This window comes from Leptodactylus fuscus, chromosome 2 (genome assembly GCF_031893055.1).
Source record: "Leptodactylus fuscus isolate aLepFus1 chromosome 2, aLepFus1.hap2, whole genome shotgun sequence".
In the NCBI taxonomy this organism is placed as follows: domain Eukaryota; kingdom Metazoa; phylum Chordata; class Amphibia; order Anura; family Leptodactylidae; genus Leptodactylus; species Leptodactylus fuscus.
In genome coordinates, this window is record NC_134266.1 from 113,234,031 (window position 1) to 113,260,733 (window position 26,703).

The window sequence follows — 26,703 nt, forward strand, 5'->3', positions numbered from 1 at the left end:
TGGATCACTCCATGTATTAATTTTTACATTTTCTTTCTGCCATTATATATACAACATTGCTAAACCTGGAATAACCCGCTGAAATGGTTTAGAATTGTGTGTGTGTGTGTCTCTCTTGACACAAAGTGGGCACAATATATTGGGCTGTGAAATGCATATTTCTTGAAATAATTAAAATTTCCACTTTTCACCATCTGCTGTGTCTTTATTTTTGTTAAGCACTCCTGGTGTCAAACTGCTTACAATATGCCTTTAAAAAAAAATGGTTTGAGAACGTAGTTTCTAAAATAGGGTCATATCTTGTTTTTTTGTTTTTTAAATCTCACCTCAGTACCTTGCCATTTGCCCACCACTGAAGTGTTATGACCAAATTAGGCCTCCAGTGAGTGTGCTGCTCTTTTTTACTGATGAATTTTGGCCTTATTTCCAGTGAAACGTTGTAGGTCACATATAGGTTGTTTCTAAAATTGAGAAACAGGCCATAATAACTAGAGATGTGACTGTCACAGTGCCTACAGCACTATGGTTAAGGAATGTGATAGGCTGACTTTAATCGTTGATTATGTAGATAATCTGTTTTCCCTTAGTCCTAACAGCAGCACAATATGAAGCTTGTGCTGCTGTAGGACGAAAGGGAATCATTGATTTATGTAGATAATCTGTTTTCCCATAGGGCTCGTTCACACGGAGCCAGTGGGGTGGAAGCCGCCTCCAAATTCGCCTCCATACAATAGTGGTCTATGTAGACTGCTGGCGTTCATTTTTCCGCTAGCAGTTTTTTGCTGCTAGCGGAAAAAAGAAGCGACATGCCTTTTCTTGAGGCGGATTCCGCCTCAGGAAATCAATGCAAGTGAATGGGAGGCAGAGAACCGCTAGTGTTTTATTGCCAAAAAACGCAAGGTAGTTTTTGGCGCAGTTTTTGGCAAAAACTGCCAAAAAAATGCCAGGTGTTTTTATCAAGGTCCATTAACTGTGCTGGAGGGAAAAAGTGCCTGGCGGTTTTTTGAGGCGGTTTTTGTCAAAAACCGTGCCAAAAAAACACTCCAAAAACCGCTTCATGTCCAAAAACTGCTAATTCCTGAAACGTTTTTTTTCACGACCAAATTACGCCACCCCATATTCACGTGTGAACTAGCCCTTAGTCCTAACAGAAGCACAAGCTTCGTATTGTGCTGCTGTAGGACGAAAGGGAATCAATATTTATTGAGAAAATTTTAAAATATAACAAAGAACAATATAGCAATAACAGGCTGATGAGCCTAAAGTACACAAATTAGAATGGTATGTGGGTACAAGTACAATGTACAGGTATCAGAAGGATAGTACATTAATGCAAAAAGAACAGCACTGGAGATGCCTGAGCGAGATAGTAAACTAATGACCCACAATAAGACCAAAGTGGAGAGACCCACTAAAACATGTATACAGACATGTAAACAGAAATGACTGTTGTGGGAAGCCTCAATAAGGAAACTAGAGATAAATTCAACCATAGAACAAGGGATATGGGAAGACCGACTAACAAAATATGTCACAAAAAGATGGAGAGAGGAGAAACATAAGGTAGGCTAAAAGGAGTAACAAGGCAAGAGTTAGGGATAGACAATCCAGGGGAGGGTTCTAGTGGAAGCACAATGATCAGGAAAGGGGATTAGAAAACTCCATAGACTCCTGAGACATCAACCATCACCACCAGACAACGTTAAGCTTAGAGGAATCTGATGAGACCCCACTAACAGGGCCTCCATTCTTTGTATGTGAAGAAGCTACTGAAGCAGTAGAGTGGGAACAGCCATCCAGCGCCAGTATCTGGGAATGACCAATCTGGCAGCCGTGAAGAAGCATCGCAAGAGGTCTTTCTTCACTGCAGAGATTTTACCCAGAATAACTGAGGACAGCCAGTTGGGGGAAGGTACAATTGAGCGGCTGCTGACACTATTATAGAATTTAGACGCAAAAGTTCTAAAAGAGTTTTATCACCCCCCACAATTCCACCAGATATGCAAAATAGTCCCCTTCTCAGGATCACAGTGCCAACAACGATTAGAGACACCAGGGTAGAACCTATGGAGAAGGTCCGGACAACAATACCAGAGAGTCAATATCTTATGTTCTTTTGCATTCTGCAAGGCATTTGCAACTTGTGGACAGAAAGAAAGGACCTATTCCAATTAGCAGGAGAAAGGCACAACTAGAGCGAACATATCCCAGGGTCGTTGCACGAAGGATTATGCTATACTGCCGTTTAGCTATGAGTAAGGGACTTTAAGAGTCCCGAAACGCGTCAGCTTTTGCGGTTTTAATCACGTTTTTTCCTATCTATCCACTATGTTTTTTTGAGTCTGTTTTTGTCTGCCTTCTATGGCAAATTTTAAAAGTCTGATGGATTAAAGGTTATTTTTTAACACACCCAAGTGCTGCGGATCCTTCTATCTTCTTGAAGTATTGCTTTATAAATATTGTGTTCTCCCTCCATCCAGCAGTTGAGGTATATTGGTCAAGCTATTTAGAGGGTGAAGGCGCCCACATTTATCTGCAAGCTTATAATAGTGTTTTCAGGTTATATCTCGGACATGATTATACAGTTCATTGATGTATGCCTGGAGCTCTTCCCTGGCATTAAGAAGTTCATTTAAAGTAGTCTGGGCAAGGGTTTGCTTTCAAGTTAGTGAATCTTTGTCAACTGATCTGTAAACCAAACCAATCTGTCTGTTTCAAGCAGCACTCTGTGTTTAATGAGTACACCCCTACGCACACATTTAATTGCCTCCCAACATAATGGGAGGGGGGGTTGGATCACTGGAATATGTGAACTTCCAGAATGAAGAGCAAATATTATCCTTAGAAGCCACGTCTTTAAGGAGGCCAGGGATCTCAAGGGATAGAAACGCTGGGGCATGGTTGGACCAGATGGTTGAATCAGTCTGAGCGTAGAGGGCATGATGGCTAATTAGGAAAAAGTTGAGGTAAGAGCAGTGAGAAGGGGAATCATATCTATAATCTCAACCCTGGGGATGTAGGATCTGCCACATGTCCACTAGATAATGATTGTGTAGCACATTTTTTCAGTTGCATGGCAGTATGGGGTAGTGGAATTGATGGATGTCTAGAATGAAGTTAAAGTCACCCCTAAGGATTACCATGTCTTCACTGAATTCTGTGAACCTACGGAGAAGGCTCTACTAGTTGCCGCTGACTGGAAAGGTAGTACCCTGCTATAGTAGCCACTGTGGGGCCCCCAGAAGAAATTGAAGATTGTGCCAGTTTTTGATGCTCAATAGATTCAAGAATCCCCTTGATACGGATATTGTTCTGCCTGTTCCTATTCAGCACACCCCATTATAGTCTATGGGCGGGTTCACAACAGCGCCCAATCTCCGTTATGCAGGTTTCCATTTTCTGTTGGCAGAAGATGGAAACCTGCATTCAGTGTCCGCCGGTGAGCGTCTTCTGCTCTCCTTGGCAATGAGTGGGTTTGAAAACTTCCTGCCGGTTTTCGTCTCCTGTCCAGTTTCTCTGTCAGGAAACGGAAACCTGCAAAACAGAAATTGGGCGCTGGTGTGAACCCGCCCTATGATGTACAGGAATAACCGCTTTTTAAGTGGATTAGGGCGGTTCACAATGCGTTGCGGTTACCGTTTGGGGAGTCTACTTGGGGACCCCCTGAATGAATCCTATTCTCATTAAAAAGGGATTACCTATAGGAAACAGGTTTCCGTTCGAAAAGGGGGGGGGTCCTCAAGTGCACTTCCCGAATAGAAACCTGAACGCAGATGTGAACCGGGCCTTAGTTTTCCCTTTTCGAGTCCCCAAGCAGATCTGAAAAACGGAAAGCCGAACACTAGTGTGAACCTAGCATACCATGTGCAATCTCCACCTGAAAAAGTGTGTACACTATCACTGCAGCCAAAGCACTTCATACGTTTCTTATATATGTGGCGCTGGGTGACTTCTGTTATCTTACGTCCATAGCCCGTGAGTCATTTCACCCGCTCGCTTTGTACTTCTATGAAGTCTCCTCTTCACCTAGCGGACTGCGGTCTGTCACCACTTGCAGACACCAGATGGCGCTCGCTTTCCCGCTTCTCTACAATCGTGATAAGCTAACATTTACCTGAGGGCACAGGGTGAGATAGAATGTGGAAGGCCGCGCCCCTTTTCAGCAGCGACCAATGAGGCTTTTGACACGGACCAATAGTAATGGTGAGGGCGGTACGTTTGGGCTGTCAGCGAGCAGGGGGTGGGGTTACGCGTTCACTGTGGAGCTGGTGTGCAGTCAGGAGGGAGTACGAGAGTCTCGTCCAGTGCAGTAATGCCGCTCGCTCAGCTGGTAGATTTGTGGCCCGACGTGGAGCTGGTGCCAGAGGAGACTGAGGTGAGGACAGTCCCGCCACTTGTGCTCCTGCGCCCACCATGCGTGTACACATCGCTGCCCTTAGCACTTCACCCTGCGGACGTTATGTGTGTGGCTTCTGCCGGTGATCGGTTGTGTGTGACCGCGGGACTGGAGTAAGGGTAGCCTGCTGTGGATGATTGGCAGTCGTTGTATGCTGTGGGAATATGCTCCATGCTGGTGCTGGCACTACTACGGCTCTGCATTGCTGGGAAGTAACAGGTGGCGGATTTGCCTCGGGGTATACTTGCCACATTGTGCAATGCCTTCTTAGACCTGGCATACTTGTAGGATTCTGCCCTGAGACTTGCACATGCCCAGCTCCTTCGTGCTTCCTTACATTAGGCTGCTGGCGCTGTGTGCGTGTCTTTGTGTCAATTGTGCACAAATTGTCATGGCAATAACAAGAGAGTAAATGAAAGGAGCCGAAAGTGTAGGCACCTTATGTGCTGGCCTTCGCTCCCTCTGCAGTGGTGATGTGTATGGAGTCTAGGAACCAGATCATAGTGTGAAGTCTACAAATGCCCAGCAATCTCTGCCCTGAGGTCTTTAGGGCTGATGTGAAGGAACTCTGTCACATGATAGCCCTTTGACGTCTTATAAGAAACTTGTCATTCAGTCAGGTATGTCTTCTAGATTTGCTTATTACTACAGCAAATTGCTGCTACACAGGTAGAGAACGGTCTTATCGTCCTAGCATATATTCTTTACAGATACCGTTCTGCTTGCTTAGCATTTTTCCAGGGTGCTATTCAGGGGCTGGAAATCGATTTGCAAGAAATATGTCTTACGTTAGGATCACACCTTTGGGCAAATCCGCCCGAGATTCTGCTTAAATTGGCGGAGGGAAGCAGGTCTTTTCTCTCTGCCAATATCATATCAGTATAAAATCAGCAGAAACCCAGCTGACTCCATTATAATCTATGGGGTTCGGGGGGTTACTGCTTTTTTTAAAGAGGACCTTTAATGGTTTGGGGCACAGGCAGTTCAATATACTGCTGAATTCAGCGCACTGTCGGCTTTCCCGATCTGTGCCCCGGATAAAGATCTTTCGGTCCTGGTACCGTAGCTCTTTACAGTCAGAAGGGCGTTTCTGACAGTCCGTCGTCAAGAACGTCCTTCTCCACAGCAGCGCCTATCGCTTTACAGTTTGGGCGCTCACACTGTACAGCGCTATAGGTGCTGCTCTGGAGAAGGACGTTCTTGACAGTCTGTCAGGAACGCCCTTCTGACTGTAAAGAGCTACGGTACCGATAGCTCTTTACCCGGGGCACAGATCGGGAAAGCCGACAGTGCGCTGAATTCAGCGCACTGTCGGCTTTCCAGCAGTATATAGAACTGCCTGTGCCCCAAACCATGAAAGGTCCTCTTTAAGCACACAGGGTTTCCCTCCTTTGGGACCCAAAGGATGGAAACCAAGCGCTAGTGTGAACCCAGCGTTAATCTAGTAAGAATCTTAGTTTGAAATTTAGGGAAGACCTTTATGGAGCACATGGGCCATCTGGTTTACTTGCTATATTTACTGCCATATACCGCATTCCAAATGATATTTTTCTCTAATTTTCCTAAATGGTCTGACAGTTATTATAAGGTTCAAATCTTCAACTGATCATGAATCAAATTTTATTGGACAAACCTCCCAATGATTACCTTTTTTCCATAAATTAAAAAGTCAAACCCATTGTTCCAAATTTACGCAGAACAGAGTTTCTAAACATTTTATAGGTTATAAAGAACTGTAAATGGTCACTAGTTGAATTTGCTGTATTAAGAGGTCACATTTATGAAATAAAAAAACAGCTTAACAGGCCTGGTTATATATTATCATAAGACCCTTTTTTTATCATCTTTACAATTCTTGCATCCATTGAACTTGTAAGTCTTTGGATAGTTTCTGCTTGAATTTCTTTGCAGAATGTCAGAATATCCTCCCAACACTGATATTTTGATGTGAACTGTTGCAACTCATAGATCTTTTGCTTGAGGATACTCCAAAGGTTCTCATGTGGGTTAAGATCAGGAGAGTTTGGTGGCCACACCATGAGTTTCTCTCCTTTTTATGTCCATAGCCGCCCAAAGCTCAAGGTATTCTTTATGCATGAGGTGGAGTATTGTCATGCATGAAGATGATTTTGCTATGGCAGGCATGGTTCTTCTTTAGCGACTCTACAGGGATCTACCAGCTCTCTCCCCATGATTGCTGCCCAAAATGTGACTCTGCCACCTCCTTGCTGACATTGCAGCCTTGTTGAGACATGGGGGCCATCCACTACTCCATCCATCTGGACTATCTAGGGTTGCATGGCACTCATCAATAAGCAAGATTGTTTCAAAAGGAGTCTTCATGTATGTCTGGGCCCACTGCACTGTTTAGGGGTGGCTGCAGTTCCCTGTGTATGATAGCATAGATCTACTGTGCACATGGAGATCTATGATAGACACAGGGAGCTGCAGCCCCTGCTCTACATACTGTAGATCACTACTTAGAAGACGACGAAGGACCTTGTAGTCACGTGATCACAGGGACAGGCAGGAGGAGGGACTTGCATACAAGAACCACAGGGAAGGGCGTGAATAGAGTATGAGGTGAGGGGTGCACGGGAACGCCTACAGTGCACGGAGGGCTCGTTTGCATGTAAATTTAAAAGGAAATTCATTAAAACGGGGGGGGGGGTCTTTTAACAAATGATTGGCAGGACTTGAATAGCCTTCCCAATGATAGAGCCGCTTTTAAGTCTGTGGCCTGGCTGACCTCTTTCTCACATTCACTGTAATAGTACTGTTCAGTTGGGAAAGACTTCCTACATACCGCCATACTATTATGGCAACCTAGAGGAGGACATAAAATGTGGGGGCACCCTGGAAGGGGGACTTTATGAGAGGCTTTATATTGTATGGGGCCATTGGTGAGGCATGATACTGTGTGAGAGCCACTAAGGGGTGTTATACTGTGTGGAGACCATTGAGGGGGGATATTATAATTTGTGCCGGTCAGGTACTTCTAAGTGATGGTGGTGGGTACCCACTTATAAAAACCTTTGCACAGGGCCCACCAATGTGTTAAAACGGCCCTGAAATCATCTCCTAATAGTTTTTGGTGTGTGTCTCTGCTGAGACAAGCTTGGCACTGAAACAGTATATCTCTGGTAATGATGCAATTTTAACTTTTCATTATACATTTATTTCTGGAAATTTAAAATAATTCAATGCTCGAGGGTTAAAAAGGCTGCTATTCATCTTGATTCCCGGGGGGTATTGCCATATTCAGGAAAAGGATGTTAGTTACTAGAGATGAGAGAGTACTATTCGAAACGGCTGTTTCAAATAGCACGCACCCATAGGAATGAATGGAAGCGGCTGGCACGCAGACTCTGCCGGTGGCTGGCCGCTTAACCCCCTGCGTGCCAGCTGAGTCCATTCATTCCTATGGGTGTGTGCTATTTGAAACGGGAGTTTCGAATAGTACTCGCTCATCTCTATTAGTTACCTTTTCTCCTTTTAACCCTTTATGAAAATGAAAAATATCATGCTAAAGCGAAACTCGGCAAAAAATTTTTTAAAAAAATACTGCAGAAAAATATAGCATTTTTTTACCGCATCTTTTCATTGCGATTTTAGAGTTTTCCTGTGCAAACTTTCTGCCCCTATTATACGTATACAAAAAAGCGCCAGTGTTTCTGCAGGTATAGCTGACAAACTGTTTTTAACAATACAGCTTTTCTGCTGCAGATTTTTTTTTTTTCTACAGTGTGTGGATGGAATTAGCCTTTTGCTGGGTTTCCACATTGTGAAAACGCAGTGGCAAAAAAACGCTATGTTTTACAGTACCCGCAAAGTGGATGGGATTCTGGTTAATCCCATCAACACATTGCGTAAAAAAATCAGCAGCAGAAAATCTGCATTTTCAAAAATGCAGGACATCAATTCATGGGAACTGATGAAGCCTAGAGGTCGCAATCCATATAATACCATGCAGGGACCACTATGGAGCATTATACTGTGTATGTATGTGTGTAATATATACGCATACATACATAATATTTGCCAAATGCCAAAATCAAGAATTGACTAAAGCCTTTCCTGAGTTACTGTAATGATATATGGAGATGATTACAATGTTACAGCCAAAACACAACGGTTAAGTGAGTGAGAACTAGGAGTCTAAAGATGGCTGCTGAGGGTGTAATGGGCAGGCTAGCTAGGGAAACAGGGAGGTGGTGTGAAGCATCATGGTAGTTGTAGGAAAACACAGAACAGGAAGATGACTATGTTAACAAATGCTTAAGATGCCAGGAGCTCCCAGATAATGCACAAATCACTCAAAGCACAGCTAAAGGTATTTGTGTGCACTTCTTAACCTACTAGCATCTCCCTGCGACTTCGTCTGCTGTTGTGTATGATCGGCGGCGTGCGCCCCCGCGCCGTCCCCCTGCGCGCCTCTACCTACCGCTTGCCCCCGGGCCCCCCTCTCCCCCACAGCCCTCTCCCCTGCCCCCCCACCGCGCGTCCCCGCATGAGGACCCTCCCCCCGGACAGAATACAATCACAACTGCAAGCGTCACTTGTGCGTGGCAAGCACACGGACCCCATTATAGTCTATGGGGTCCGTGTGCTTTAACTGCACAGCGCTTGCAGTTGCGATTGTATTCCGTCCGGGGGGTCCTCATGCGGACTCCCCCGGATGGAATCCAAATGTTAATGTAAACCAGGGGTAACGTAGGTTTCCTTTAATTTGGTTCACTTGGCAAACTAATTATCACAGATTGATTTGTGATCCAAAGAGCCCTGAAAGCTTTGACACTTAAATTCAATTTGCATAATAATTTGGACCTGTGTAGCTGTTAAACAGCTTGCCTACTTCTTAAAAATTGATGTCTTAGTCATAATATAGGACGTCAGCTTTAGATGGGCAGGGGTCCAATTGTCAGCAGGGCTGTGGAATTGGTTGGCCAAACCACCGACTCCTCTATTTTCCTATAGACTGAGTCCTCCTTAAATGGCTGAAAGCCATTGTCAGACAGAGGTAATGCTCTCTAATTGACTAAAAGCCAGTGATTGAATTCCTCTCTAAATGAATATGTAACAAACTGTGCATATTAATAATTGCATAATATAAATAAACATGATGTTATTTTGAAGCTGTAGGCGGTAACTGTCTTTTTTGACACTACTTTTTAGGACCCTTGCAGACCAGCTGTATATCTATGACCCTACTTGTGCCTTTTTACCATACTTTTAAAGGAATTCTGTCAATAGGAAAATTATCAGTGTATCAAATTAGTGCCAGTACCTTGTAGGGCTTGTCTGCTCTTGATGACTGCCCCTAGGCTGTAGACAAAATGGCACTCAAGCAGTAGGGCTAGGTGGAAGTTATCTAGAACACTAGAGAAAAGCCCCAGCAAGAGAAGAAATTACCCTAAAGCCCCTTTTAGTTAATTCGAATACAAATACTGATTTTTATGAAAGGGATGTGCGGTGCAGAATAAAATAATTTAGAAAGCTGCTCTACAAGGTACTGTCATTAGTTTGATACCGACTTTCCTGGTGACAGACTCCCTTTAACTCCTTCCTTGACAATTGTGAGCACTCCAGCAGTGTCCCATACACTTGAATGTGACACAGGTTGAAGTACTCACAATGTACAATGTACATCGAATGAGCACTGCAGATCACTTGGTAACAAGTAAACATTTTAGTTTGAGTGCGTCCTGAAAGTTGGACCCTTGCTGATCTAAAAATAAATGCCCTAGCTTATGCTAGGTTCACACCTGTGTTCAGGTTTCTGTTCGGGGAGGGGGGCTGCTTTGGGACCTCCCGAATGGAAACCTAATCCGCTTAAGAAAGCGGTTACCCTTGGACCCCATAGACTAAAATGAGATCTGCCGGGTTTCCACCCAGCTGCATGCAGGACTTTTCTCTTTGCATTGTTAAAGCAGAAAGGGGTACTGAAGAGACCATGTGGCATGTGTGAACCTAGCCTTATGCATAAGTCATTGTTTTATTTTCTTTTTCTTATTTTTTGTGAAAGTTTTAAAACAGTACGTTTGTGTAAGCGGCCACAAAAAAATGGCTGCAGACATGCGCAGTCAGCTCTGCCCGATGGCAGAGCTGACTGCGCCTGCGTCAGTTTTAAATCCAGAAGAAGCCGGCAGAAGAAGGCATTGTGGGGAGGCGTGCCAGTAGAAGACAGAGGCCGGCGCCAGAGAGTTTTCCGGATGTCCCTATAGTGCTGTGGGAAAACTCATTTACATACCAAAGAAAACCGGGATATCTACGAAATGGCGACCCGGAGAAGACTTCTAAAGGTAGGAGAAGAATAGCCTTTCCTAAAGCTATTTCTATGTGTTACGGAGAAAAAATGTGATTCAAAAGATTGAATCCATTTAAAAGGAGCCTACCACCTCCCTCAGGCATTATCAATTACCTCCATCGTGTTACAGAGCACGTGAACGTGATAAACATGTGAAGTGGGGGCAGGCCTTCAACTCTTGGAGCATAGCTTCTGATCCTCAGACCCCTACTATCCTTTGCTTGTTCCATCCCATGCTGTGGAGTTGATTCTTCCAGTGTTTTGACCTCACCCACCCTACTTGAACAGTAAGAGTAAGTCTCCCATGGCTGAAGGTCTCCCTTAGTGCTGCAACTGCTTCATTTACATAAGACAAAATTTAGTTTGCAGGGTTGTTAGACATCCCCTTTGACAAAGAAGCAGCAATTTATCGGTCAATGAGGGTCATTCTCCTTATACCTCAATGAATACCTGCTTTTGATTTGTGAAGCTACTGCCAGACAAATGGGCAGCTACCCTGTAGCATGTAGTATGACAGACTCGGCTGGTGTAGGAAGGAGGGGTTTGGGTTCTGGGAAACCTGGGCTGACTTCTGTGTTGGCTACAGGGTCTTCAGCAGGGATGAGCTGTATGTCAGTGGGGAGGGTACAGTTGTGTTGGGGAGAATGTGGCTAGAAGGTTGCAGTGACTGAATTCCTCTCCAAATAAATGTAACAAACTGTGCATCTAATTATGTAAAATTACGAATTAAACATTTTAATTTGAAGCTGTAGATAGTAACTGTCTTTATTTTTTTTAACTCTACAGCCCTGTCAGGACCGTCGCAGATCGGCTGTTTATCCATGACATTGCAAGCTTCTGTGCTTATTCACCATAATTTTAAAGTGTCTATCACCGCCCCCAGCTATTTTAAACCACTCCCATACTGCTGTAGATACTGTTAGAAGAAAAAAAAAACAAACAAACCTTTCTTATGTTTCAGGGACCCAGGGATGTGCAGAAAAGGCACTTTTTTTTATTTATTTTTTTATTCAAATAAGGATCTTGGAGCACAGGGGGAATTTTCTTCAGGCACTGAGCACTGCTGCATCCCCCTGGGCAGTCAGGATCAACTGACACTGGGAGGAGCAAATCACAATTCCCAGGGGGAGGGGCTGAATGCTTGATGGGTGTCTTTAGTGATGATGCAGCAGTGCTCAGTAATAGAAGAAAACTCCCCTTTTTTCCAGGATCCTCATTTAAAGAATAACAATACTTTTTCTGGGGCTCTGAAACTCAGGAAAGGTATGGTTTTTATGTATAATCGGTTTTTATTAAAAGTTTTATGATAAAAGAGCAAAGACAAACAAGGAAATCTGTAAACGGGGCACGCAGGCCCCAATCAGGAGGACACCCCCAACTGATAAGGCTCAATGGAATATGCTTATTGCTAAAGCAAAAAATAAAGAAGGTACAAACTGGCCACACAGGCTTGCCAATATGAGCGGCAAAAACATATAAAGGACAGGGAAAGGGGGCAGGGCCCCAGAAAGACAGACAGACATGGCCACAGAGCCACACACATGGACAAAAAGAAAGGGGGGAGACCAGATGAGAAGGCAAGGGGTGAACCAGGAAGGGAAAAAAGAGAAAAAGAAAGGGTAAGGAGGGTCAGAGATGCAACCAGGTCCGCATTCAGGAGAAAGAAGAGAAGTCAGAGGACTCCTGGAACATCACCCAGGGCCGCCAGAGCCGCTCAAACCTAGAGGGGACAGGAGAGTCCTCGGCAACCAGAGCCTCCATTCTACGAATAAGGAGGTATTCCTGGAGGAACTCGAGAAGGATAGGTGGAGTAGAGCTACGCCAATGCCTCGGAATAACATCCCTGGCGGCCGTGAGAAAATGCCCCAGAAGATCCCTTTTGATGTCGTACAACTTACCAGGAATGACCGATAGAAGGGCCAGCTGAGGCGAAATTACAAATGCGCGCTCGCACACTCTAGAATACAAGGAGAAGACCGCATCCCAAAATGGTCAGAGAACAGCGCACGCCCACCAAATATGGAGCATGGTGCCTCTCTCGGTACCACAGCACCAACACCGTTCAGATACGGTAGGGAAAATCCTATGGAGTAAGTCAGGGCATCTGTACCATCTGTTGAGGATCTTAAAGCTCCTCTCCTGCACACTACAGGGCAAAGCCAACTTATGGGAAAGAGTGAAGGCCTTACCCCAATCAGCAGGCGGCAGACCTGAGGAAAGTTCAGCGTTCCTTGAGGCCACATACAAGGGAAGCCTCAGTGTAGCATCAGTAAGGAGGAGATTATACAAAAGAGACAACACACGTCAGTGAGGATCCGAGGAGGCAGTGATGGACTCCAGAGCTAACAAGGGCGTAGAGAGCTGTGACAGAATAGAGAACTTTCTCAGAAAGGACGATAACTGGCCATACTCCAACCAGGAGAGGTGAGGGTCTGGATGGGTCAGACAGAGCTGGGCAAAGGGAAGGAGGGAAGAATAGCCAAAAACCTGCTGGAGGCGAACATCATCATTTCTGCCCCAGCAAAAGATTCTGGACCCCGAACAACCTTGGGGGGGGGGGGGGGAACGACATGGGATTGTCAAACAGAGGAGTCAAAGGGCCTGGAACCCGTGCCAGCCTCTCAGTAGAACACACCAGGTCCCAGATCTTAAGAAAATGCAGGGAAAGAGCTGGGTGTCCGGAGGAAGTGCGGCGGGATCCACGGCAGGGCAGATAAGGTATGGTTTTTGTTCTGCTAACAGTGTCTAAAGCACTATGGGAGTGGTTTAAAGTAGCTGGGGGCAGTGATAGACTCCCCTTATAGGAATGCTGTCAGCAGGAATCAAACTATGACCAGTACTTTGTAGGGCTTCTCTGGTCTAAATAGCTGCCCCACAAATTGACTTTCACAATGAAATGTCTCCTAAATCTATCTTGCTATAGGACAGAACATCATGTTACAGCTCACAATTCAAGTCTAGGGAAATGGGAGGGGGCAGTGGGCAGGTAACCAGTGAGTGAGGAGAGACAGAGGCACCGAAAAGACAAGTGCTTTATTCATATGAAAACAAGCCAGTACTTCTGTGTCCTATACAGTCTTTGTGTGAGCGAGAGACAAGTTATACTCATTGGAGTCCTTCATGACTGAGATGAGAATAACCATGTCTCCAGCCACCTGAGGTCACATTAAGGTACAAGAAGCAATGTATCACGGCAAGCTGAACTGTATCTGTAGTTACCAGGTTATGTGAAAAACAAAGTTCACAGTGCTACCCTGTTTCCACAGCCCCCATTTACTTTTATGGGACTTAATGCACCTCAATTCCTCTTCATTTTCCAGCGTGTGAATGGGCCCTTACAGCGGCCACAGCTCACCAATGTAGTATGGCATAAGTAATCGTATATCTAGGTTTTTTGGTTTTCATGTTGCTCTGACTTTACGTTTTTAGAATATTTTTATTTTTCCTGTTAGTGATTTATGTTGCAAACAGCCCTGATCTATTTGACACGTATAACATACTCTGCATCTTCATTCTGCTGTCTAAGACCCATATTATGGACATGTGATGCTGGCCTAGAGGGAAATTTTAAAAGATGATCAGCCACATTCCAGTGCACAGTTCAGTATCACCGTTTTATAAGGAGGTCAATGGGTATAATGCATTCAGTGCACTGTCTGTGCTGGCATAGCTTATAATACAGCCTGTAAGAAGCCTAGCTCGAAATAAGATGCAAAAGGGTAATGCTGTAGAATCACGAGCGTGCAATCTGTCATGAAACCGATGGCAAGTGAGTCTCTTGAGTGGAGTGTGCAGTGGCTGCTGTTTTATAGTGCTGTATGCATTGCTTGTACTCACATCAGATATGAAGGTATTTGCCCATGAGGCGTTTGTCTTCTAAAGTTTGATACATTACTGTTTTGTAATGGATAGTTATAGGCACATGTCGTGTGTATGGTGGCATGAGATATCGCAGTGGGCCTCAGGCCCATCTTCTTTCCTAGAAGCATTGCTCTGTAAGACTTGGAGTGCACAGTATGGACATACTGCATGTTCCTCTGCAAGCCACTGTAGCAGTTCTTGCTGTGGCTTACCCTTCGTTTTCATGGCAGGCTCCAAAGATTTCAACTTTTTATCTGATCTGATGGATCAGACCAATAGACAGTCAATGGTAGTGTGCATTTTGATCTTATACTGGATCCACTTCTTTCTTGAATTTAATGGGGTTTATGGTCCTTATTGTATATTTCATACTACTGACCACTAATGGCCTATCCAGAAAGGTTATGCGTATGTGATCTGTAAGGGTCCAACATCCGGACCACAACCTCACTATGGTGAATGACACGTTCAGGCTGCTCTCAGCATATCTTTCACCACAGTGAGGACATGTCTTGCTGTTTATTGTGGCACCTATCTACCAGTGTGGTTATCTACTCCACCTACTCCTGATTATTAATGGAGGTGATAAGGAAACAAAGATCCCCTGACGCTAGGTTCACACTAGCGTTCGGGTCTCCGTTCTGTGGTTTCAGTCTTCTGCATGCAGAAGACGGAAAGCTGTCAGAGCGGGTCCGGTCGTGAGCGGCGGTGAGCGTTTTATGCTCGCTTTTTTAAATCGGACATAGAGTACTGCCTGTCTGACTCTGTGTCCGGTTTAAAAAAAAAACCAAAAACTGTTTTGTGGCAGAGAGCATAAAACGCTCACCACCACTCACAAACGGACATCTTTCAAACCCATTCAAATGAATGGGTTTGAAAGAGTCCTGCAGGTTTCAGTCTCCTGCCTCTGTTTTGTGCAGGAAACTGAAACCTGCCGAACGGAGACCGGGCGCAGATGTGAACGAGCCCTGAGACGTTTAATATCCTCTGATAAGTCCTGGAAACGAATGGCCAAATCGCGTGGATTTAGAGAGTTGTCGGGGTTTAGAATTGGTGTATCTGCCTCCACTTTTTCATTTATTTATTTATTTATTTTTACTTGCTAGTCCAATTTAGCAAGTATTTTATTCTCTTGATGACATGTATTGTATTGTATACAATATAAACGTGTAGGGATAAGATTACAGCTACTATATAGGAACAGGTAAGTCAGGGACACATCAGAAATGTACGCTCTGCAGAAAACCATTCATTATACAGCATCTGGGTGATAGTCTCAGTCTGGACTAGATGTGCCGACAACTAGCATATTTTATACATACTCTTGACCCTACTATATAATTTTTTTTTATTTGTAGATTATATATATATATATATATATATATATATATATATATATATATATATATATATATATATATATATGAGAGAGAGAGAGAGAGGATGGTGATTCTGGACTATGTGGTTCTCCTTTAAATTGGACCAACCCAATGTATGAAGTGCACCTTGGGTGGGCTTAATATTGTATCTAGGTAGAACACCTCATACCCACATTATTAGAGCAGTTTTCAGTTATGTAAGCAGTGCAGTGGCTCTGCGTAATCTATCAGATCATCACTTTGACACTTTTATTATCTGTTAATAGACATTATATTTAAAAGTTTGGTTTTAGATATTAATCATCTTACTTTATTAGCCTTTGTTTTAGAAGTGATGTTCTAACCCTATAGTATATCATAGATGGGATATGTTACCATTGTTTCTGATACTGATAATTTATAGTTTGCACCCCAAAATCAGTGCTAAGGCCCCACATTTCTGAAAAGCTTTTTTTTTTATTTTTTTTTTTAATTTCTTTCATTTAGTAGTGGATTGAGTAGAAAAGGGAGAAGTATAAGAGCGCTTCCTATATATTTCCCATTCTCTTTGTGTGCACTCTGGGCTTTGGCTGTAACTGCAGCAAAATCTACAAAAAAAAAAAAAAAAGCAGCATTTTTGCAACCCCCCCCCCCCCCCCATCCATTCACCCTTTACCTGATTGTCTCCTGGCTTCTTTAATGTACTGATACCCTTGGTTCACATCTGTGTTTGGTAATCCTTTCGGGGAGTCCGCATGGGGACCCTCCCCAAACGGACTACCGGTATTCAGGCACAGGCACCGCTATTTTAAAAGCTCCCCCTGTTTTTAAATAATACCGTAAAAACGATTATAAAATCATACTTACCCGTGGGCGGTTCGTGCACTGGTGGACGTCATCTTGCTGTCACGCCTTCCTCTTCTTTCTTCTTCCAGCGACATCCTCCTGTCCTCGCTCTTCCATGCCTTGATCTTCTTTTCTTCCGGAATGAAGAAGTTCACGAGCATCTTCGCATTCTAAGGGGAACTTAGAACTACAACAAAAATGGCGCTGGAGCGTGCACAGTAGCAGGGATTTGAGCACAACCCGCCAGCAGAAAAGAAGATCAAGGCGTGGAAGAGTGAGGACAAGAGGACGTTACTGAAAGCGTGCCAGCAAGATGATGTCCACCAGTGCATGAACCGCCCACCGTGCACGGGTAAGTATGATTTTATAATCGTGTGTGGGGGGGTGCTTTTAAAATGAGATTAGCAGAGCATATTCAGAGCATATTCAGGCATATGTTGGGCTCATACGGCATAATTTTGCTGATAGAGCCCCTTTAAGTTGAAAAGGATGGAACTGTTTTAAGCAACAAAAAAATCCATGCAGAAACTGTGTGAACACTGCATTATTCAAGCATGTAGTGTGTTAAGTATTAAGTGATGACCTTCATGTTAAGCAATCAGAAGGTCATAGAAACCAAGCAATTGAAGTAATATTTAGAATACTGACCAGGCAGTTTTACACATGGTGAGCGTATACTAGCCAATCAGTTAGTCTGTTGGATAAAATGAAAGGTTATAGAAGAAGAGTTGGTTCAAGTATGGGAAGGTAAATTCTCTTTAAGGACACATTGAGATTATCATGATATGTATTTTGTGTGAGTGGTAAATTTTGGTCGATATGTTTTGTCTTTCATTATGAATTATTAAATATGGTGAAAATTTTAAAAAAAAAATGGTTTTCATAAATTGAAATTGTATGTTTTTCATATAAAAAAAATCATAGTACACAAATAACTTCATAAATTTAATTTACCATTTCTCTGCTTTATGTTGCAGTCAAACTTTATTCGTCCTTTTGTGTTTTTCAGATACAAGTAGTAAATTTTCCAAATTTTCTAATATTTCCAAATCACATTGTTCGAGAGATCAGTTCAGTTTTCAAGGGCCTTGAAAGGCCTCTTTAATAGAAACCCGCATATAACCCTCCCCTTCCCCATTATCAAAACTATATCTGGAGGGCGGTGAATGTTCAAAGATGTCGGTGCCCATGGCAGCTGTGCACTTTAGATGCTGTGGTTGCGTTTGACTACGGCATCCCAAGTGTTAACAGTGCTGCGGATCCTGGCTGTATTATAAAGCTGGGATCCGCTGGGTATGGAGAGAACATGTTCATAAATCAGCTGCAACTGTGCAATGAAGATCTAGACTAAGGCTAAAGCCCCACGTTGCGGAAACGCAGCTTCTTTTGTTGCAGATTTTGCTGCATTTTTTTGAGCCAAACCTAGGAGTGGCTAAAAAAAGGAATGGGAAATATATAGGAAGTTCCTATACTTCTACCATCTGCTCAATCCACTCCTGACTTTGGCTCAAAAAACCGCAACAAAGTCTGCAACAAAAAAAGCTGAAGCCAGGTGTGGATTGAGTAGTGTTAGAGTAAAGGCTTTGTGCCAGTATACATCATAATATCACAAAACTTGCTCAGAGGAATTGATAAATTCCCCCAAAGTGTCTTGCGCTGTGGGTTTTGAACATACAGTTATTGTTGCGTTTTCTTGTATGGATTTTCAACTTTTGAATTGCAGAGGTTTAAACCAGGCCTGAGAATGAAGGCTAAAAGATAAGAGTGAAAATCCTGCAGTAGACACATCGGAGGTGCCCTTAACCATAGTTCTTCAGGGTGTAATAAGTCTGTTCTCTTTACTGAGTTATTCTATTCTCTTCTGCTCCAATTAGTTCTTCAAGGTGTCAGTGCACTGCATATTTTATACTGCAGCATTGTTGTGTGTGTGAAAATCAATAATCGTGTGAAAATATTGCTGTTTTACAGTGAATCCTTAAAAGATGGCCAAGAAGTGTAATTAAAATATCTTACAAATTGTGAGCAACGTTTGCATTTTCTCAGACTGTGGAAAACCCACTACATGTGAAAGCCAAAGGGGAATATTGGAGCAATTTGAAAATGTCTAAGTTATTAAAGTGTTCACACTGCGGTTTAAGGCCCCATTCACTAGGCAAGAGGGGGCGGATTTTGGTGTGGAATCCATGTTAGAATCCGCCCCCTCACAATGGTGGTTTATGTAGACTGCATGTTGCCACTCACTGAAAAATAAGGCGATCTGCCCTTTCTTCAGGCGGATTCCGCGGCTCATTGAGCTGCGGCATCCGCCTCGTGGCAGCCCGCTCCGGACAAGGCCCATTCATTTGGACCTACTCTGGAACGGGAAGTCGTGGCAGGCGGATTTTGGTCCTATTCTGACACTGCTTCCCGCATCAGAATCGGGACCAAAATTCGCCATCCGCGCCCCGGGGCCTAAAGGGCAGTTGTTGCTAAAACTGGCATTTACATTCAGTACATATGTTGTGAGCCGGTTTGAAACGTGTTACTGTTTGTGATGGCATGTTGAGGGAATGGGTGATCTTCGTGGTTTAAAAAATTATGCCATGTAAAAGCAGCTTCAAGGGATTGTCTGGAAGTAACTTAAAGGGGTTGTCCCATCACAAGGATCCTATCTATACTGCTTGTTAATGTGGATGTAAGACTTTTCCTAAATACACTGCTTCAGCAAAACTGCTTTGTTTGTCCACTATCTTACTTTATTCATTTTTTTTTTTTTTTTTTTTTTTTTTTACACCTCCCTTGTTGACTTATCTGGTCATAAGTCAAGTGATGTATCTGCCTGCTCTGAGGGAGGAGGGGCTAAGTGCAGGGAGCAAGCCTGTGTATCTAGCTATTCCTGTGTCTACACCACGTGACCTAGCTTCCTGTTAGCAGATAGGGGAGAGGAGCTGCTTTCATTTCTTCTGTTCTCCCAGTTATCAGGCTAGCTAATTCAGTTGTGTTCATTATGGCAGAGACAGGCAGAATGGAGTTGCTGCTGCCTGTACGTCATAGTCCAATATGGGTGGGTGGAGCTAATCGGCAGGTTGCATGTGAAACCCTGCCCACCAAATGATGCAAGAAACCAGGAAGAAAGAAGATTTTACAACATTAAAGACTGTTGAGTATGTGACGTGGGAATACCCCTTTAAGGCCGGGGCAAGGGGGGGCGTATTTTGGTCCTGATTTTGACCCAGGAAGCCGGCCGCGTCAGAATAGGACCAAAATACACCTGCCAGAAGCCCAAATGAATGGGCCTAGCCTAGAGCATGCTGCCACTAGGCGGACGCCGCAGCTCAATGAGCCGCGGAATCCGCCTGAAGAGGGCAGCTCGCTGCTTTTATTTTCTGTGAGCGGCAGCAGTCTACATAGACCGCTGTTGTGAGGGGGCAGATTATGATGTGGATTCAGTGCCAAAATCCAGCCCCTCTTGCCCCGTGTGAACGGGGCCTAACTGTTGTCAATGTTCTAAAATAAAAAAGAAAAATTACTTGGTTAAATTTCCCACTGCTTCAGTGCTCCCTGTTTAATTTTCCTGTCGCAGTAAAGTGCAATGCAACCAAAATTGGTGCTGCTAGCGTGTATGGCACAAGATCATTGGTTTGTTACTTCGGCCGTTCAGAGTATTTATACTGGAATGGTGGAGAATTAACTTTTTTTTTTTATAGTACATACAGTGGCTTTAATAGTCGTGTGACAAATGTAGGGAATGTAGGCTACCACTCGTGTCTTCAGAGGAAATGGGCATTAGTTTTTTTTTGTGTTTTTTTTTGTTAATTTAAAACCATGTGGACAGTGTATAAGGATGTATGTGAAGAGTGGTTGCAATATATGTGAAAATACTTGATGTAGAATATACAAGTAGAGAAGGTTTTGTGTTTTTTTTTTTTTTTTCAATTTTATTTATTTTCCCACTCATAAGCAGATTATTGACAATATGGAAAATGTTGCGTTAATCATGATTAGGCTTCTTGTAAAACAAACTGTTTTACTATAGTCACAGTGAAAAAGCACTTCTAATAGATGACATTTTATTGCTTTGGCTGAAATTTGATTACTATGTATATTAACTCCGGTGTATGGAATTTCCTGCTCATGTAGACTGCTCATACAGTGCAGCTTATAGCCTGCAGGAGTTACAAATAATGCCTCCTGTAGAAACTGTACTCTAGGGACTGAATTTTAACACTATCCATATGATGTTATGCTCACAGATACATATAGTGGAATGGATCTGGAAACCTGATTTGGTTGTGTTGTATGTTGTCGTAAGTAGACTATAATTTGCATAAAAAACTGCATCGGTTACTGAATATTAATAAGAGAAGATGATCCTTTAAAGAGGACCTTTCACCTCCTGGGGCACATGCGGTATAATACACCGCTAGTAAGCAGACTGTGCGCTGAATTCAGTGCTTTATTGGCTTTCCCGTTCTGTGCCCCCGATGAAGAGCTATTGGTGCCGGTACCTGAAGCAGATTTTCTCAGTCTGCAAAAAAAAAAAAAACTCTGTGTGAACATACCCTTACTGTGACATGGGACACTCATCTGGGAAATAAATGAATAAAATTCCCTCTCTAGGACCTCCCCCTGGACTCTTAATCAATCCGTTACTTCAGAATGTTCTCAAACAAAACGTTATATCACTTTGCTCAGCTTATCCTGCAGTACAACATGATGGTAGATTGGATAGTTTTTGTTTTTTTCTATTCAGTATGCTGCAGTCCATCTATGAAGGATGTGTCTCATATTCCATGTATGCTTTGCCTCAGTTATGTAATGGGCCCCCTTTTCAGAATTTGCAGACACTGGCAAAATTATCTCGCTCCTTACCTCAGTCAGATGAACCCAATGAGGTCAAAGAGGAAATCTCAAGTAGACACAAAATTATTGCCTACTGGTTTTGTCTAGAGCTTGGAATATCTGCCCTGGGCGATCGGATGCAGCTGCAACAGTACATAGCAGAAAAGGGTTAAGTCTCTCCAAATTTGTACCCATGCTGGAGCACTTCACCACTGCATTGGATTATTCAATAGATAAGGAAATGTTCAGCCTGCTCTGTAGCTTTGCACAAATACTTGCATGGTGCGGATAATGGTTGGATCAAACTGACAGCACATCTTGGGGGATGGGGAACTGCCAAGAGATAAATTGTCTCCTCACTTTTCATGATCTGTCAGCTTGTGTAACTAGAGGGAACTTTCCTCATCTCCCAGTTCCATTAGTCACTTGTAATGTGATTGCCGGAATGACAGATACACAGATCTTCTTCTTCCTTTAGGTGTGTACCTGTCCTCAGAGCACTTTACTAGTACCCAGAAACCTCACAATTTTTTATTTTTTTTGGTCAATGTCTGTGATTCCTATTTATTCCAACAACTGCAGTTCCTAAACAAGTGCATTACCGTCCTCAGACATGTAACACAAGGTCTTTTACACTTTTTTTTTCTTTTATTCATTGTACCTTCCATTTCCATGGCAATGTGAAAAGGAGGGAGTACGTTGCTCAATACAGAGTCGCGTATTTAACTGTTGTAGAGCTGACACCGCATCACGCTAACACTTTCATAATCTAAGATCTAAACCATTTTTCTTAAGAAGTTACACCTAGACTAAGGGAACCTGCCGATGCGTTTAGGGACACTGTATCACCCGCATTTCTGTATGGATTGGTGGTTTATCGTACCGTGTTTGCCCATCCTTTACTAATGACAGGACTATAACCACTTTGCCCATATTACAACAGCAGAATAGTAAATAGAAACCTTTCAGATTTAATCCTCCAGCCAAATACTACCCCCCCCCAATACTATGCATATAATATAGCAAATAACCCCCAATTAAAGCGGTTTCTAAAATGCTTATTTTTGGTGAGCAGCAATTAATTCATGCAATATAAAAACCACCAAAGACCCACAAATAGTGACAACAACACCCTGTCCGTGTTATCAGTTGGAAGAGCACAGGCAGGTCGCTGTTGGTACGTCTTCATCAGCAGTGTTTGGATTGTGTGTAAATTTTATTTTTTTGGTTGGTAAGGAGAGAACGTATGGCTTGATACATGGCCTTGCATAGTTTCTATTCATCATCCTTGCTTAGTATGTGTCTTGGATGTATGTATATTGTTAAATAAACAAGAAAACTTGAATATAAGAAAACCTCGCCTCATCAATGGGTTATTGCATAATTCGGAAATTGAATAGTAAAATCCTTTTAGATCAATTACATTGGCCTCTCTGTTGGATATTTCTCCAAGAACTAAAGGATTGGGAAGTTGAAATCGAAGCTCCTAATTCTCATCTCCCCTGCCATATTGTTTTTGTAATCTCCCTGGCTCTATAGTCTATGGAGTCCGTGTTTCATAAACTCTCCACTTGTCATTGGGTTCTGTATTCCATTCGGGGGTCCCCATGTAGACTCCCCAAACCGAATACCCAATGCAGATGTGAACCAGGCATTACTATCATAGGAATTCTGTATATCTTTTTACTGAATAAGTGCTTCTGACTGACCATGGTGGTCAGCCATTTTTGACAGAGCCAGGGAGTCATGCAGAGAGGAAAGTAGTTCATGAAGTACTTTTCTCTCTGCATGTTCCATACGGAAACTGCAAAGAAAACACACAGACTCCATTATAGTCTATAGGGTCTGTGTATTCCATTCGATGGGGTTCCCATGTGGACTCCCCAAACGGAATACCCAACGCAAATGTGAACCAGGCCTTAGTATGCAGAAAACTATGCATCAAACTCATTATATATACAATATTAAAAATTATCTTTTTATTTTGAAGCGAGTTAGTACATTTTTTTTTTTTTTTTCAACATTGGCCCCAGCTCAAGCTCTGTTGTCACAGCCCTGCTTATACCCTTGTATAGAGAAGCCTAAGAAGAAGCATTTATAGAATTACCTGAAAGTAAAATGGTCGTTGTTGCCATTCGCAACAACACCTAGTGTTCTTTCTAAATAAAAGCTGCACGGTTGGGTTAGTATGGACAGTCACAATCTAGCTTGTACTATTCCATCTTTCACACAGCACAGTTGGGAGACTGTTAGGTTAGGTATATGGACCTGAGAACAGATCATTCACTCTCTTTTTGTAAGGTGGTTACTGCCCATAGAAATGAATGGGCTTGTATGTAAAATGGGCCTTACTTGAGATTTTCATGTGACTCTAGGTTCACTCTTCCACTTGGTTTCGTGGACCCCACAGACATAGGCTTTCCACCCGGAAAATGCATAGAGAAAAGTTCTGCTTTTCTCTCCGCACTTTTGAATCGAATTTGGTGCTAGAGTTTAAGCGCTGATGTGAATCCATGCTATCTGGGATGCACAAGCAAGTAGCAGTAAAGTGGGTGATCTGGGATATGCATAAGAACAGTGCTGCCCCCAACCATCAGAGCATAGACCTGCTAAGGCTGGGATAACACTAGCGCTTGGATTCCGTTCTGAGATTCTGTCCCCGAATCTGCTTGAAAAATGCGGAGAGAAGTCCTGCAAGCAGTACTCTTCTTCTCTGCCTTTTTCGGGCGGAAACCTGGCGGACTTCTTTTACAGTCTATCTCCTTTGTGGATAACCGCTTTTTAAGCGGATTGGGTTTCCCTTTTTGCGGGTACCCAATTGGATCCGAAAAAAGGAAATACAAGCACAGGTGTGAACCTAGAGTAAGTTGTATTCCGTTCAAAAAGAAACCGCTAAAAACACAACATGTTTTTCCTTATTTTTCCTTGACATCTGGGACTCTCTGAATTCTGGTGATAGTAAATGAACCACAAGATAATTAATTGATCTAACTAATTCTGCAATATTGTTAATTGTATAATTTTAAGATATTTTTTTTATTTTGAAGACAATCTGTCTTTTTCCAACTGGTCCAAACTCTGACACCCGTTCTGATTCCATAGCCCTAGACACATAGCCCTAGACGCAAGAAATCCATCAGACCCTATAAACAGTGGAGTCAATACTGTGAGGGTTCTGGCACCGCTGGTTTTTCCACTTTTCTGTTTCTATAATGGAATACATAGATGGAAATATGAACCAACGTGTGATCCCAGTGTGTGTATGGCCGCCTAAAGTTTTCAGTTCTATACAATACATTTAGGATTTTGGCTAAGCATATGCCAATACTATAGGGTCATTCTGTAACTAAAATCAATTTCCCAAGTCTGCAGCCAATGCATATAATTTCATCACAGCACTTTATACAATTGTTCAATAAACCTATACCAAACTTAGGATTTTTTTTTTTCTTCAGTGACTACATTAGAATAGAAGTAGAGATGACAGACAATCCTTTATACATTACTGTTTGTATGAGGGGTTATTCTGCATTTTCTTTAACGTGTCTTTATCTATTGCAGAATGGGCATGCTGGCACAGAGGACACAGGGAAATCTGCAAACAAGGTAAGGAGACTGGTACTACTGGTGTGCTTCATCTATTTACATGTTTGGTATGCCGTCATCTCAGGGGGTCCCGTAACCTGATAGCCCTACAAGATGATCATGTGTTTGACCTCGAGGTAAAAGTGCTTGTTAATGCCTTTAATGGTAGTAAGATCTTGAGAACTATCTGTATAAAAGGCACACTGTATTTACCTGAAAGACGGTCATTTAGAAATGTCAAGTCCATTGGATTTTTTGCCGTATTATATTCTCTATCAAACTTGACATCAGGAGTTGCATTACATGCAGTGCCATTCCTAGAGTCAAATGGAACACATGACGTTTATGAATGTAAGCTGCACTGTAAATGTGAACACAGTCAAAAAACCTTTTGCTTTGAGACTTTTGCTTCGTACTAAAGTTTTCAGACACTAAATCCCAAACTTTACCGCAAGACCTTTGGTAATGGGTGAGATTTGCTCTCCAGGTGACACAGATTCTCTTACTATCCATATTGCCTGCCTTTCGTTGCTAACATGCAAGTATAACCTATTGGCTAAAATTAGGCAAGTGACAGATGGGCCAGTAGACAAGAGGATTGTTTAATAATGCTCTTTATGAATTGTTTCAAATGTTCAGTTTTTTTCTGTATTTATAAGAGTCTCTACTATTACAGAATGGGCTTTCTGGCGCAGAGGACATAGGGAAATCTGCAAACAAGGTAAGAAGCCTTCAGTCTTCATATAATAAGTCTTTTAAATGTAGTTTGCCAAACTGATGTAGAAAACAGAATTGCTGTCTAGCAACATGGTAGTCCACTTTCTAAAAAGTGTATTCAGTAGTTTCCTTTGTTTTGTTCAATAGGTTCTCCTAAATTTTCGTTGAGTTAAGCTCTTGAAAAGCTACTATGGCATTGGAAAGGAATAAAAAGACCATGTAAAGCTTTGTGTTGTAGTTGTTTGTAAATACATATCTAAACTTTTCTTTACTCAGTTGTCATAGCACTCTCACAAAGTACATTTGCAGAGACCATAACCATACCTGGTGTAACAAAAGAAGTGCTTTTGTGCACACATGCATGTTTGATTTTGGAATACCTGCACTTCCTCCATTTTGTCAAATAATCTGGGCATTGAATTAAAATTGTATGTGTCTAGCTGTGCTTGATGACTAGGCAGAGGGCCCGATTCTATGGGGAAAAGGCTGAAAGGCAAGCACATATGTTTTCATGCCATTCACATCCTGGTATAACAACTATTTTGAACACTGATGGCTGTTTTTGTTAACTTTGTAAAATTCATTTTGGATTTGCTGTGCTGTTCCTGGGTATCCTTCAGAGAGTGCATGCTGCTGCCTTATACCACTACAACTACTGCTGAAGCTAAGGGGCTTTGAGAGCAGCTACCATCCAGGTGTCCTTAGTTTTGTAAGGAATGCATAGTTCTAGTCATTTTATCTCCCCTATATGACTTAAATGACTGAGAAGGAGCACAACCATAGGTGAATACATTTTGCAGGTTTTACTGAGC

The 26,703-nt window shown here is 42.7% G+C and overlaps 1 protein-coding gene across 1 annotated transcript in view; it reads left to right on the forward strand.

Moving 5' to 3' along the window:
- Nucleotides 1-4,269: 4,269 nt before the first annotated feature.
- The window catches only part of RPS6KA1 (ribosomal protein S6 kinase A1), a 98,967-nt gene continuing 76,533 nt past the window's right edge, over nucleotides 4,270-26,703 (forward strand). Inside the window, exons 1-3 of the mRNA XM_075264411.1 lie at nucleotides 4,270-4,375; nucleotides 25,151-25,195; nucleotides 25,851-25,895. Of these exons, the coding sequence (XP_075120512.1) occupies nucleotides 4,313-4,375; nucleotides 25,151-25,195; nucleotides 25,851-25,895 (153 nt within the window). The 5' untranslated portion in view covers nucleotides 4,270-4,312. The remainder of the gene's footprint in view (nucleotides 4,376-25,150; nucleotides 25,196-25,850; nucleotides 25,896-26,703) is intronic.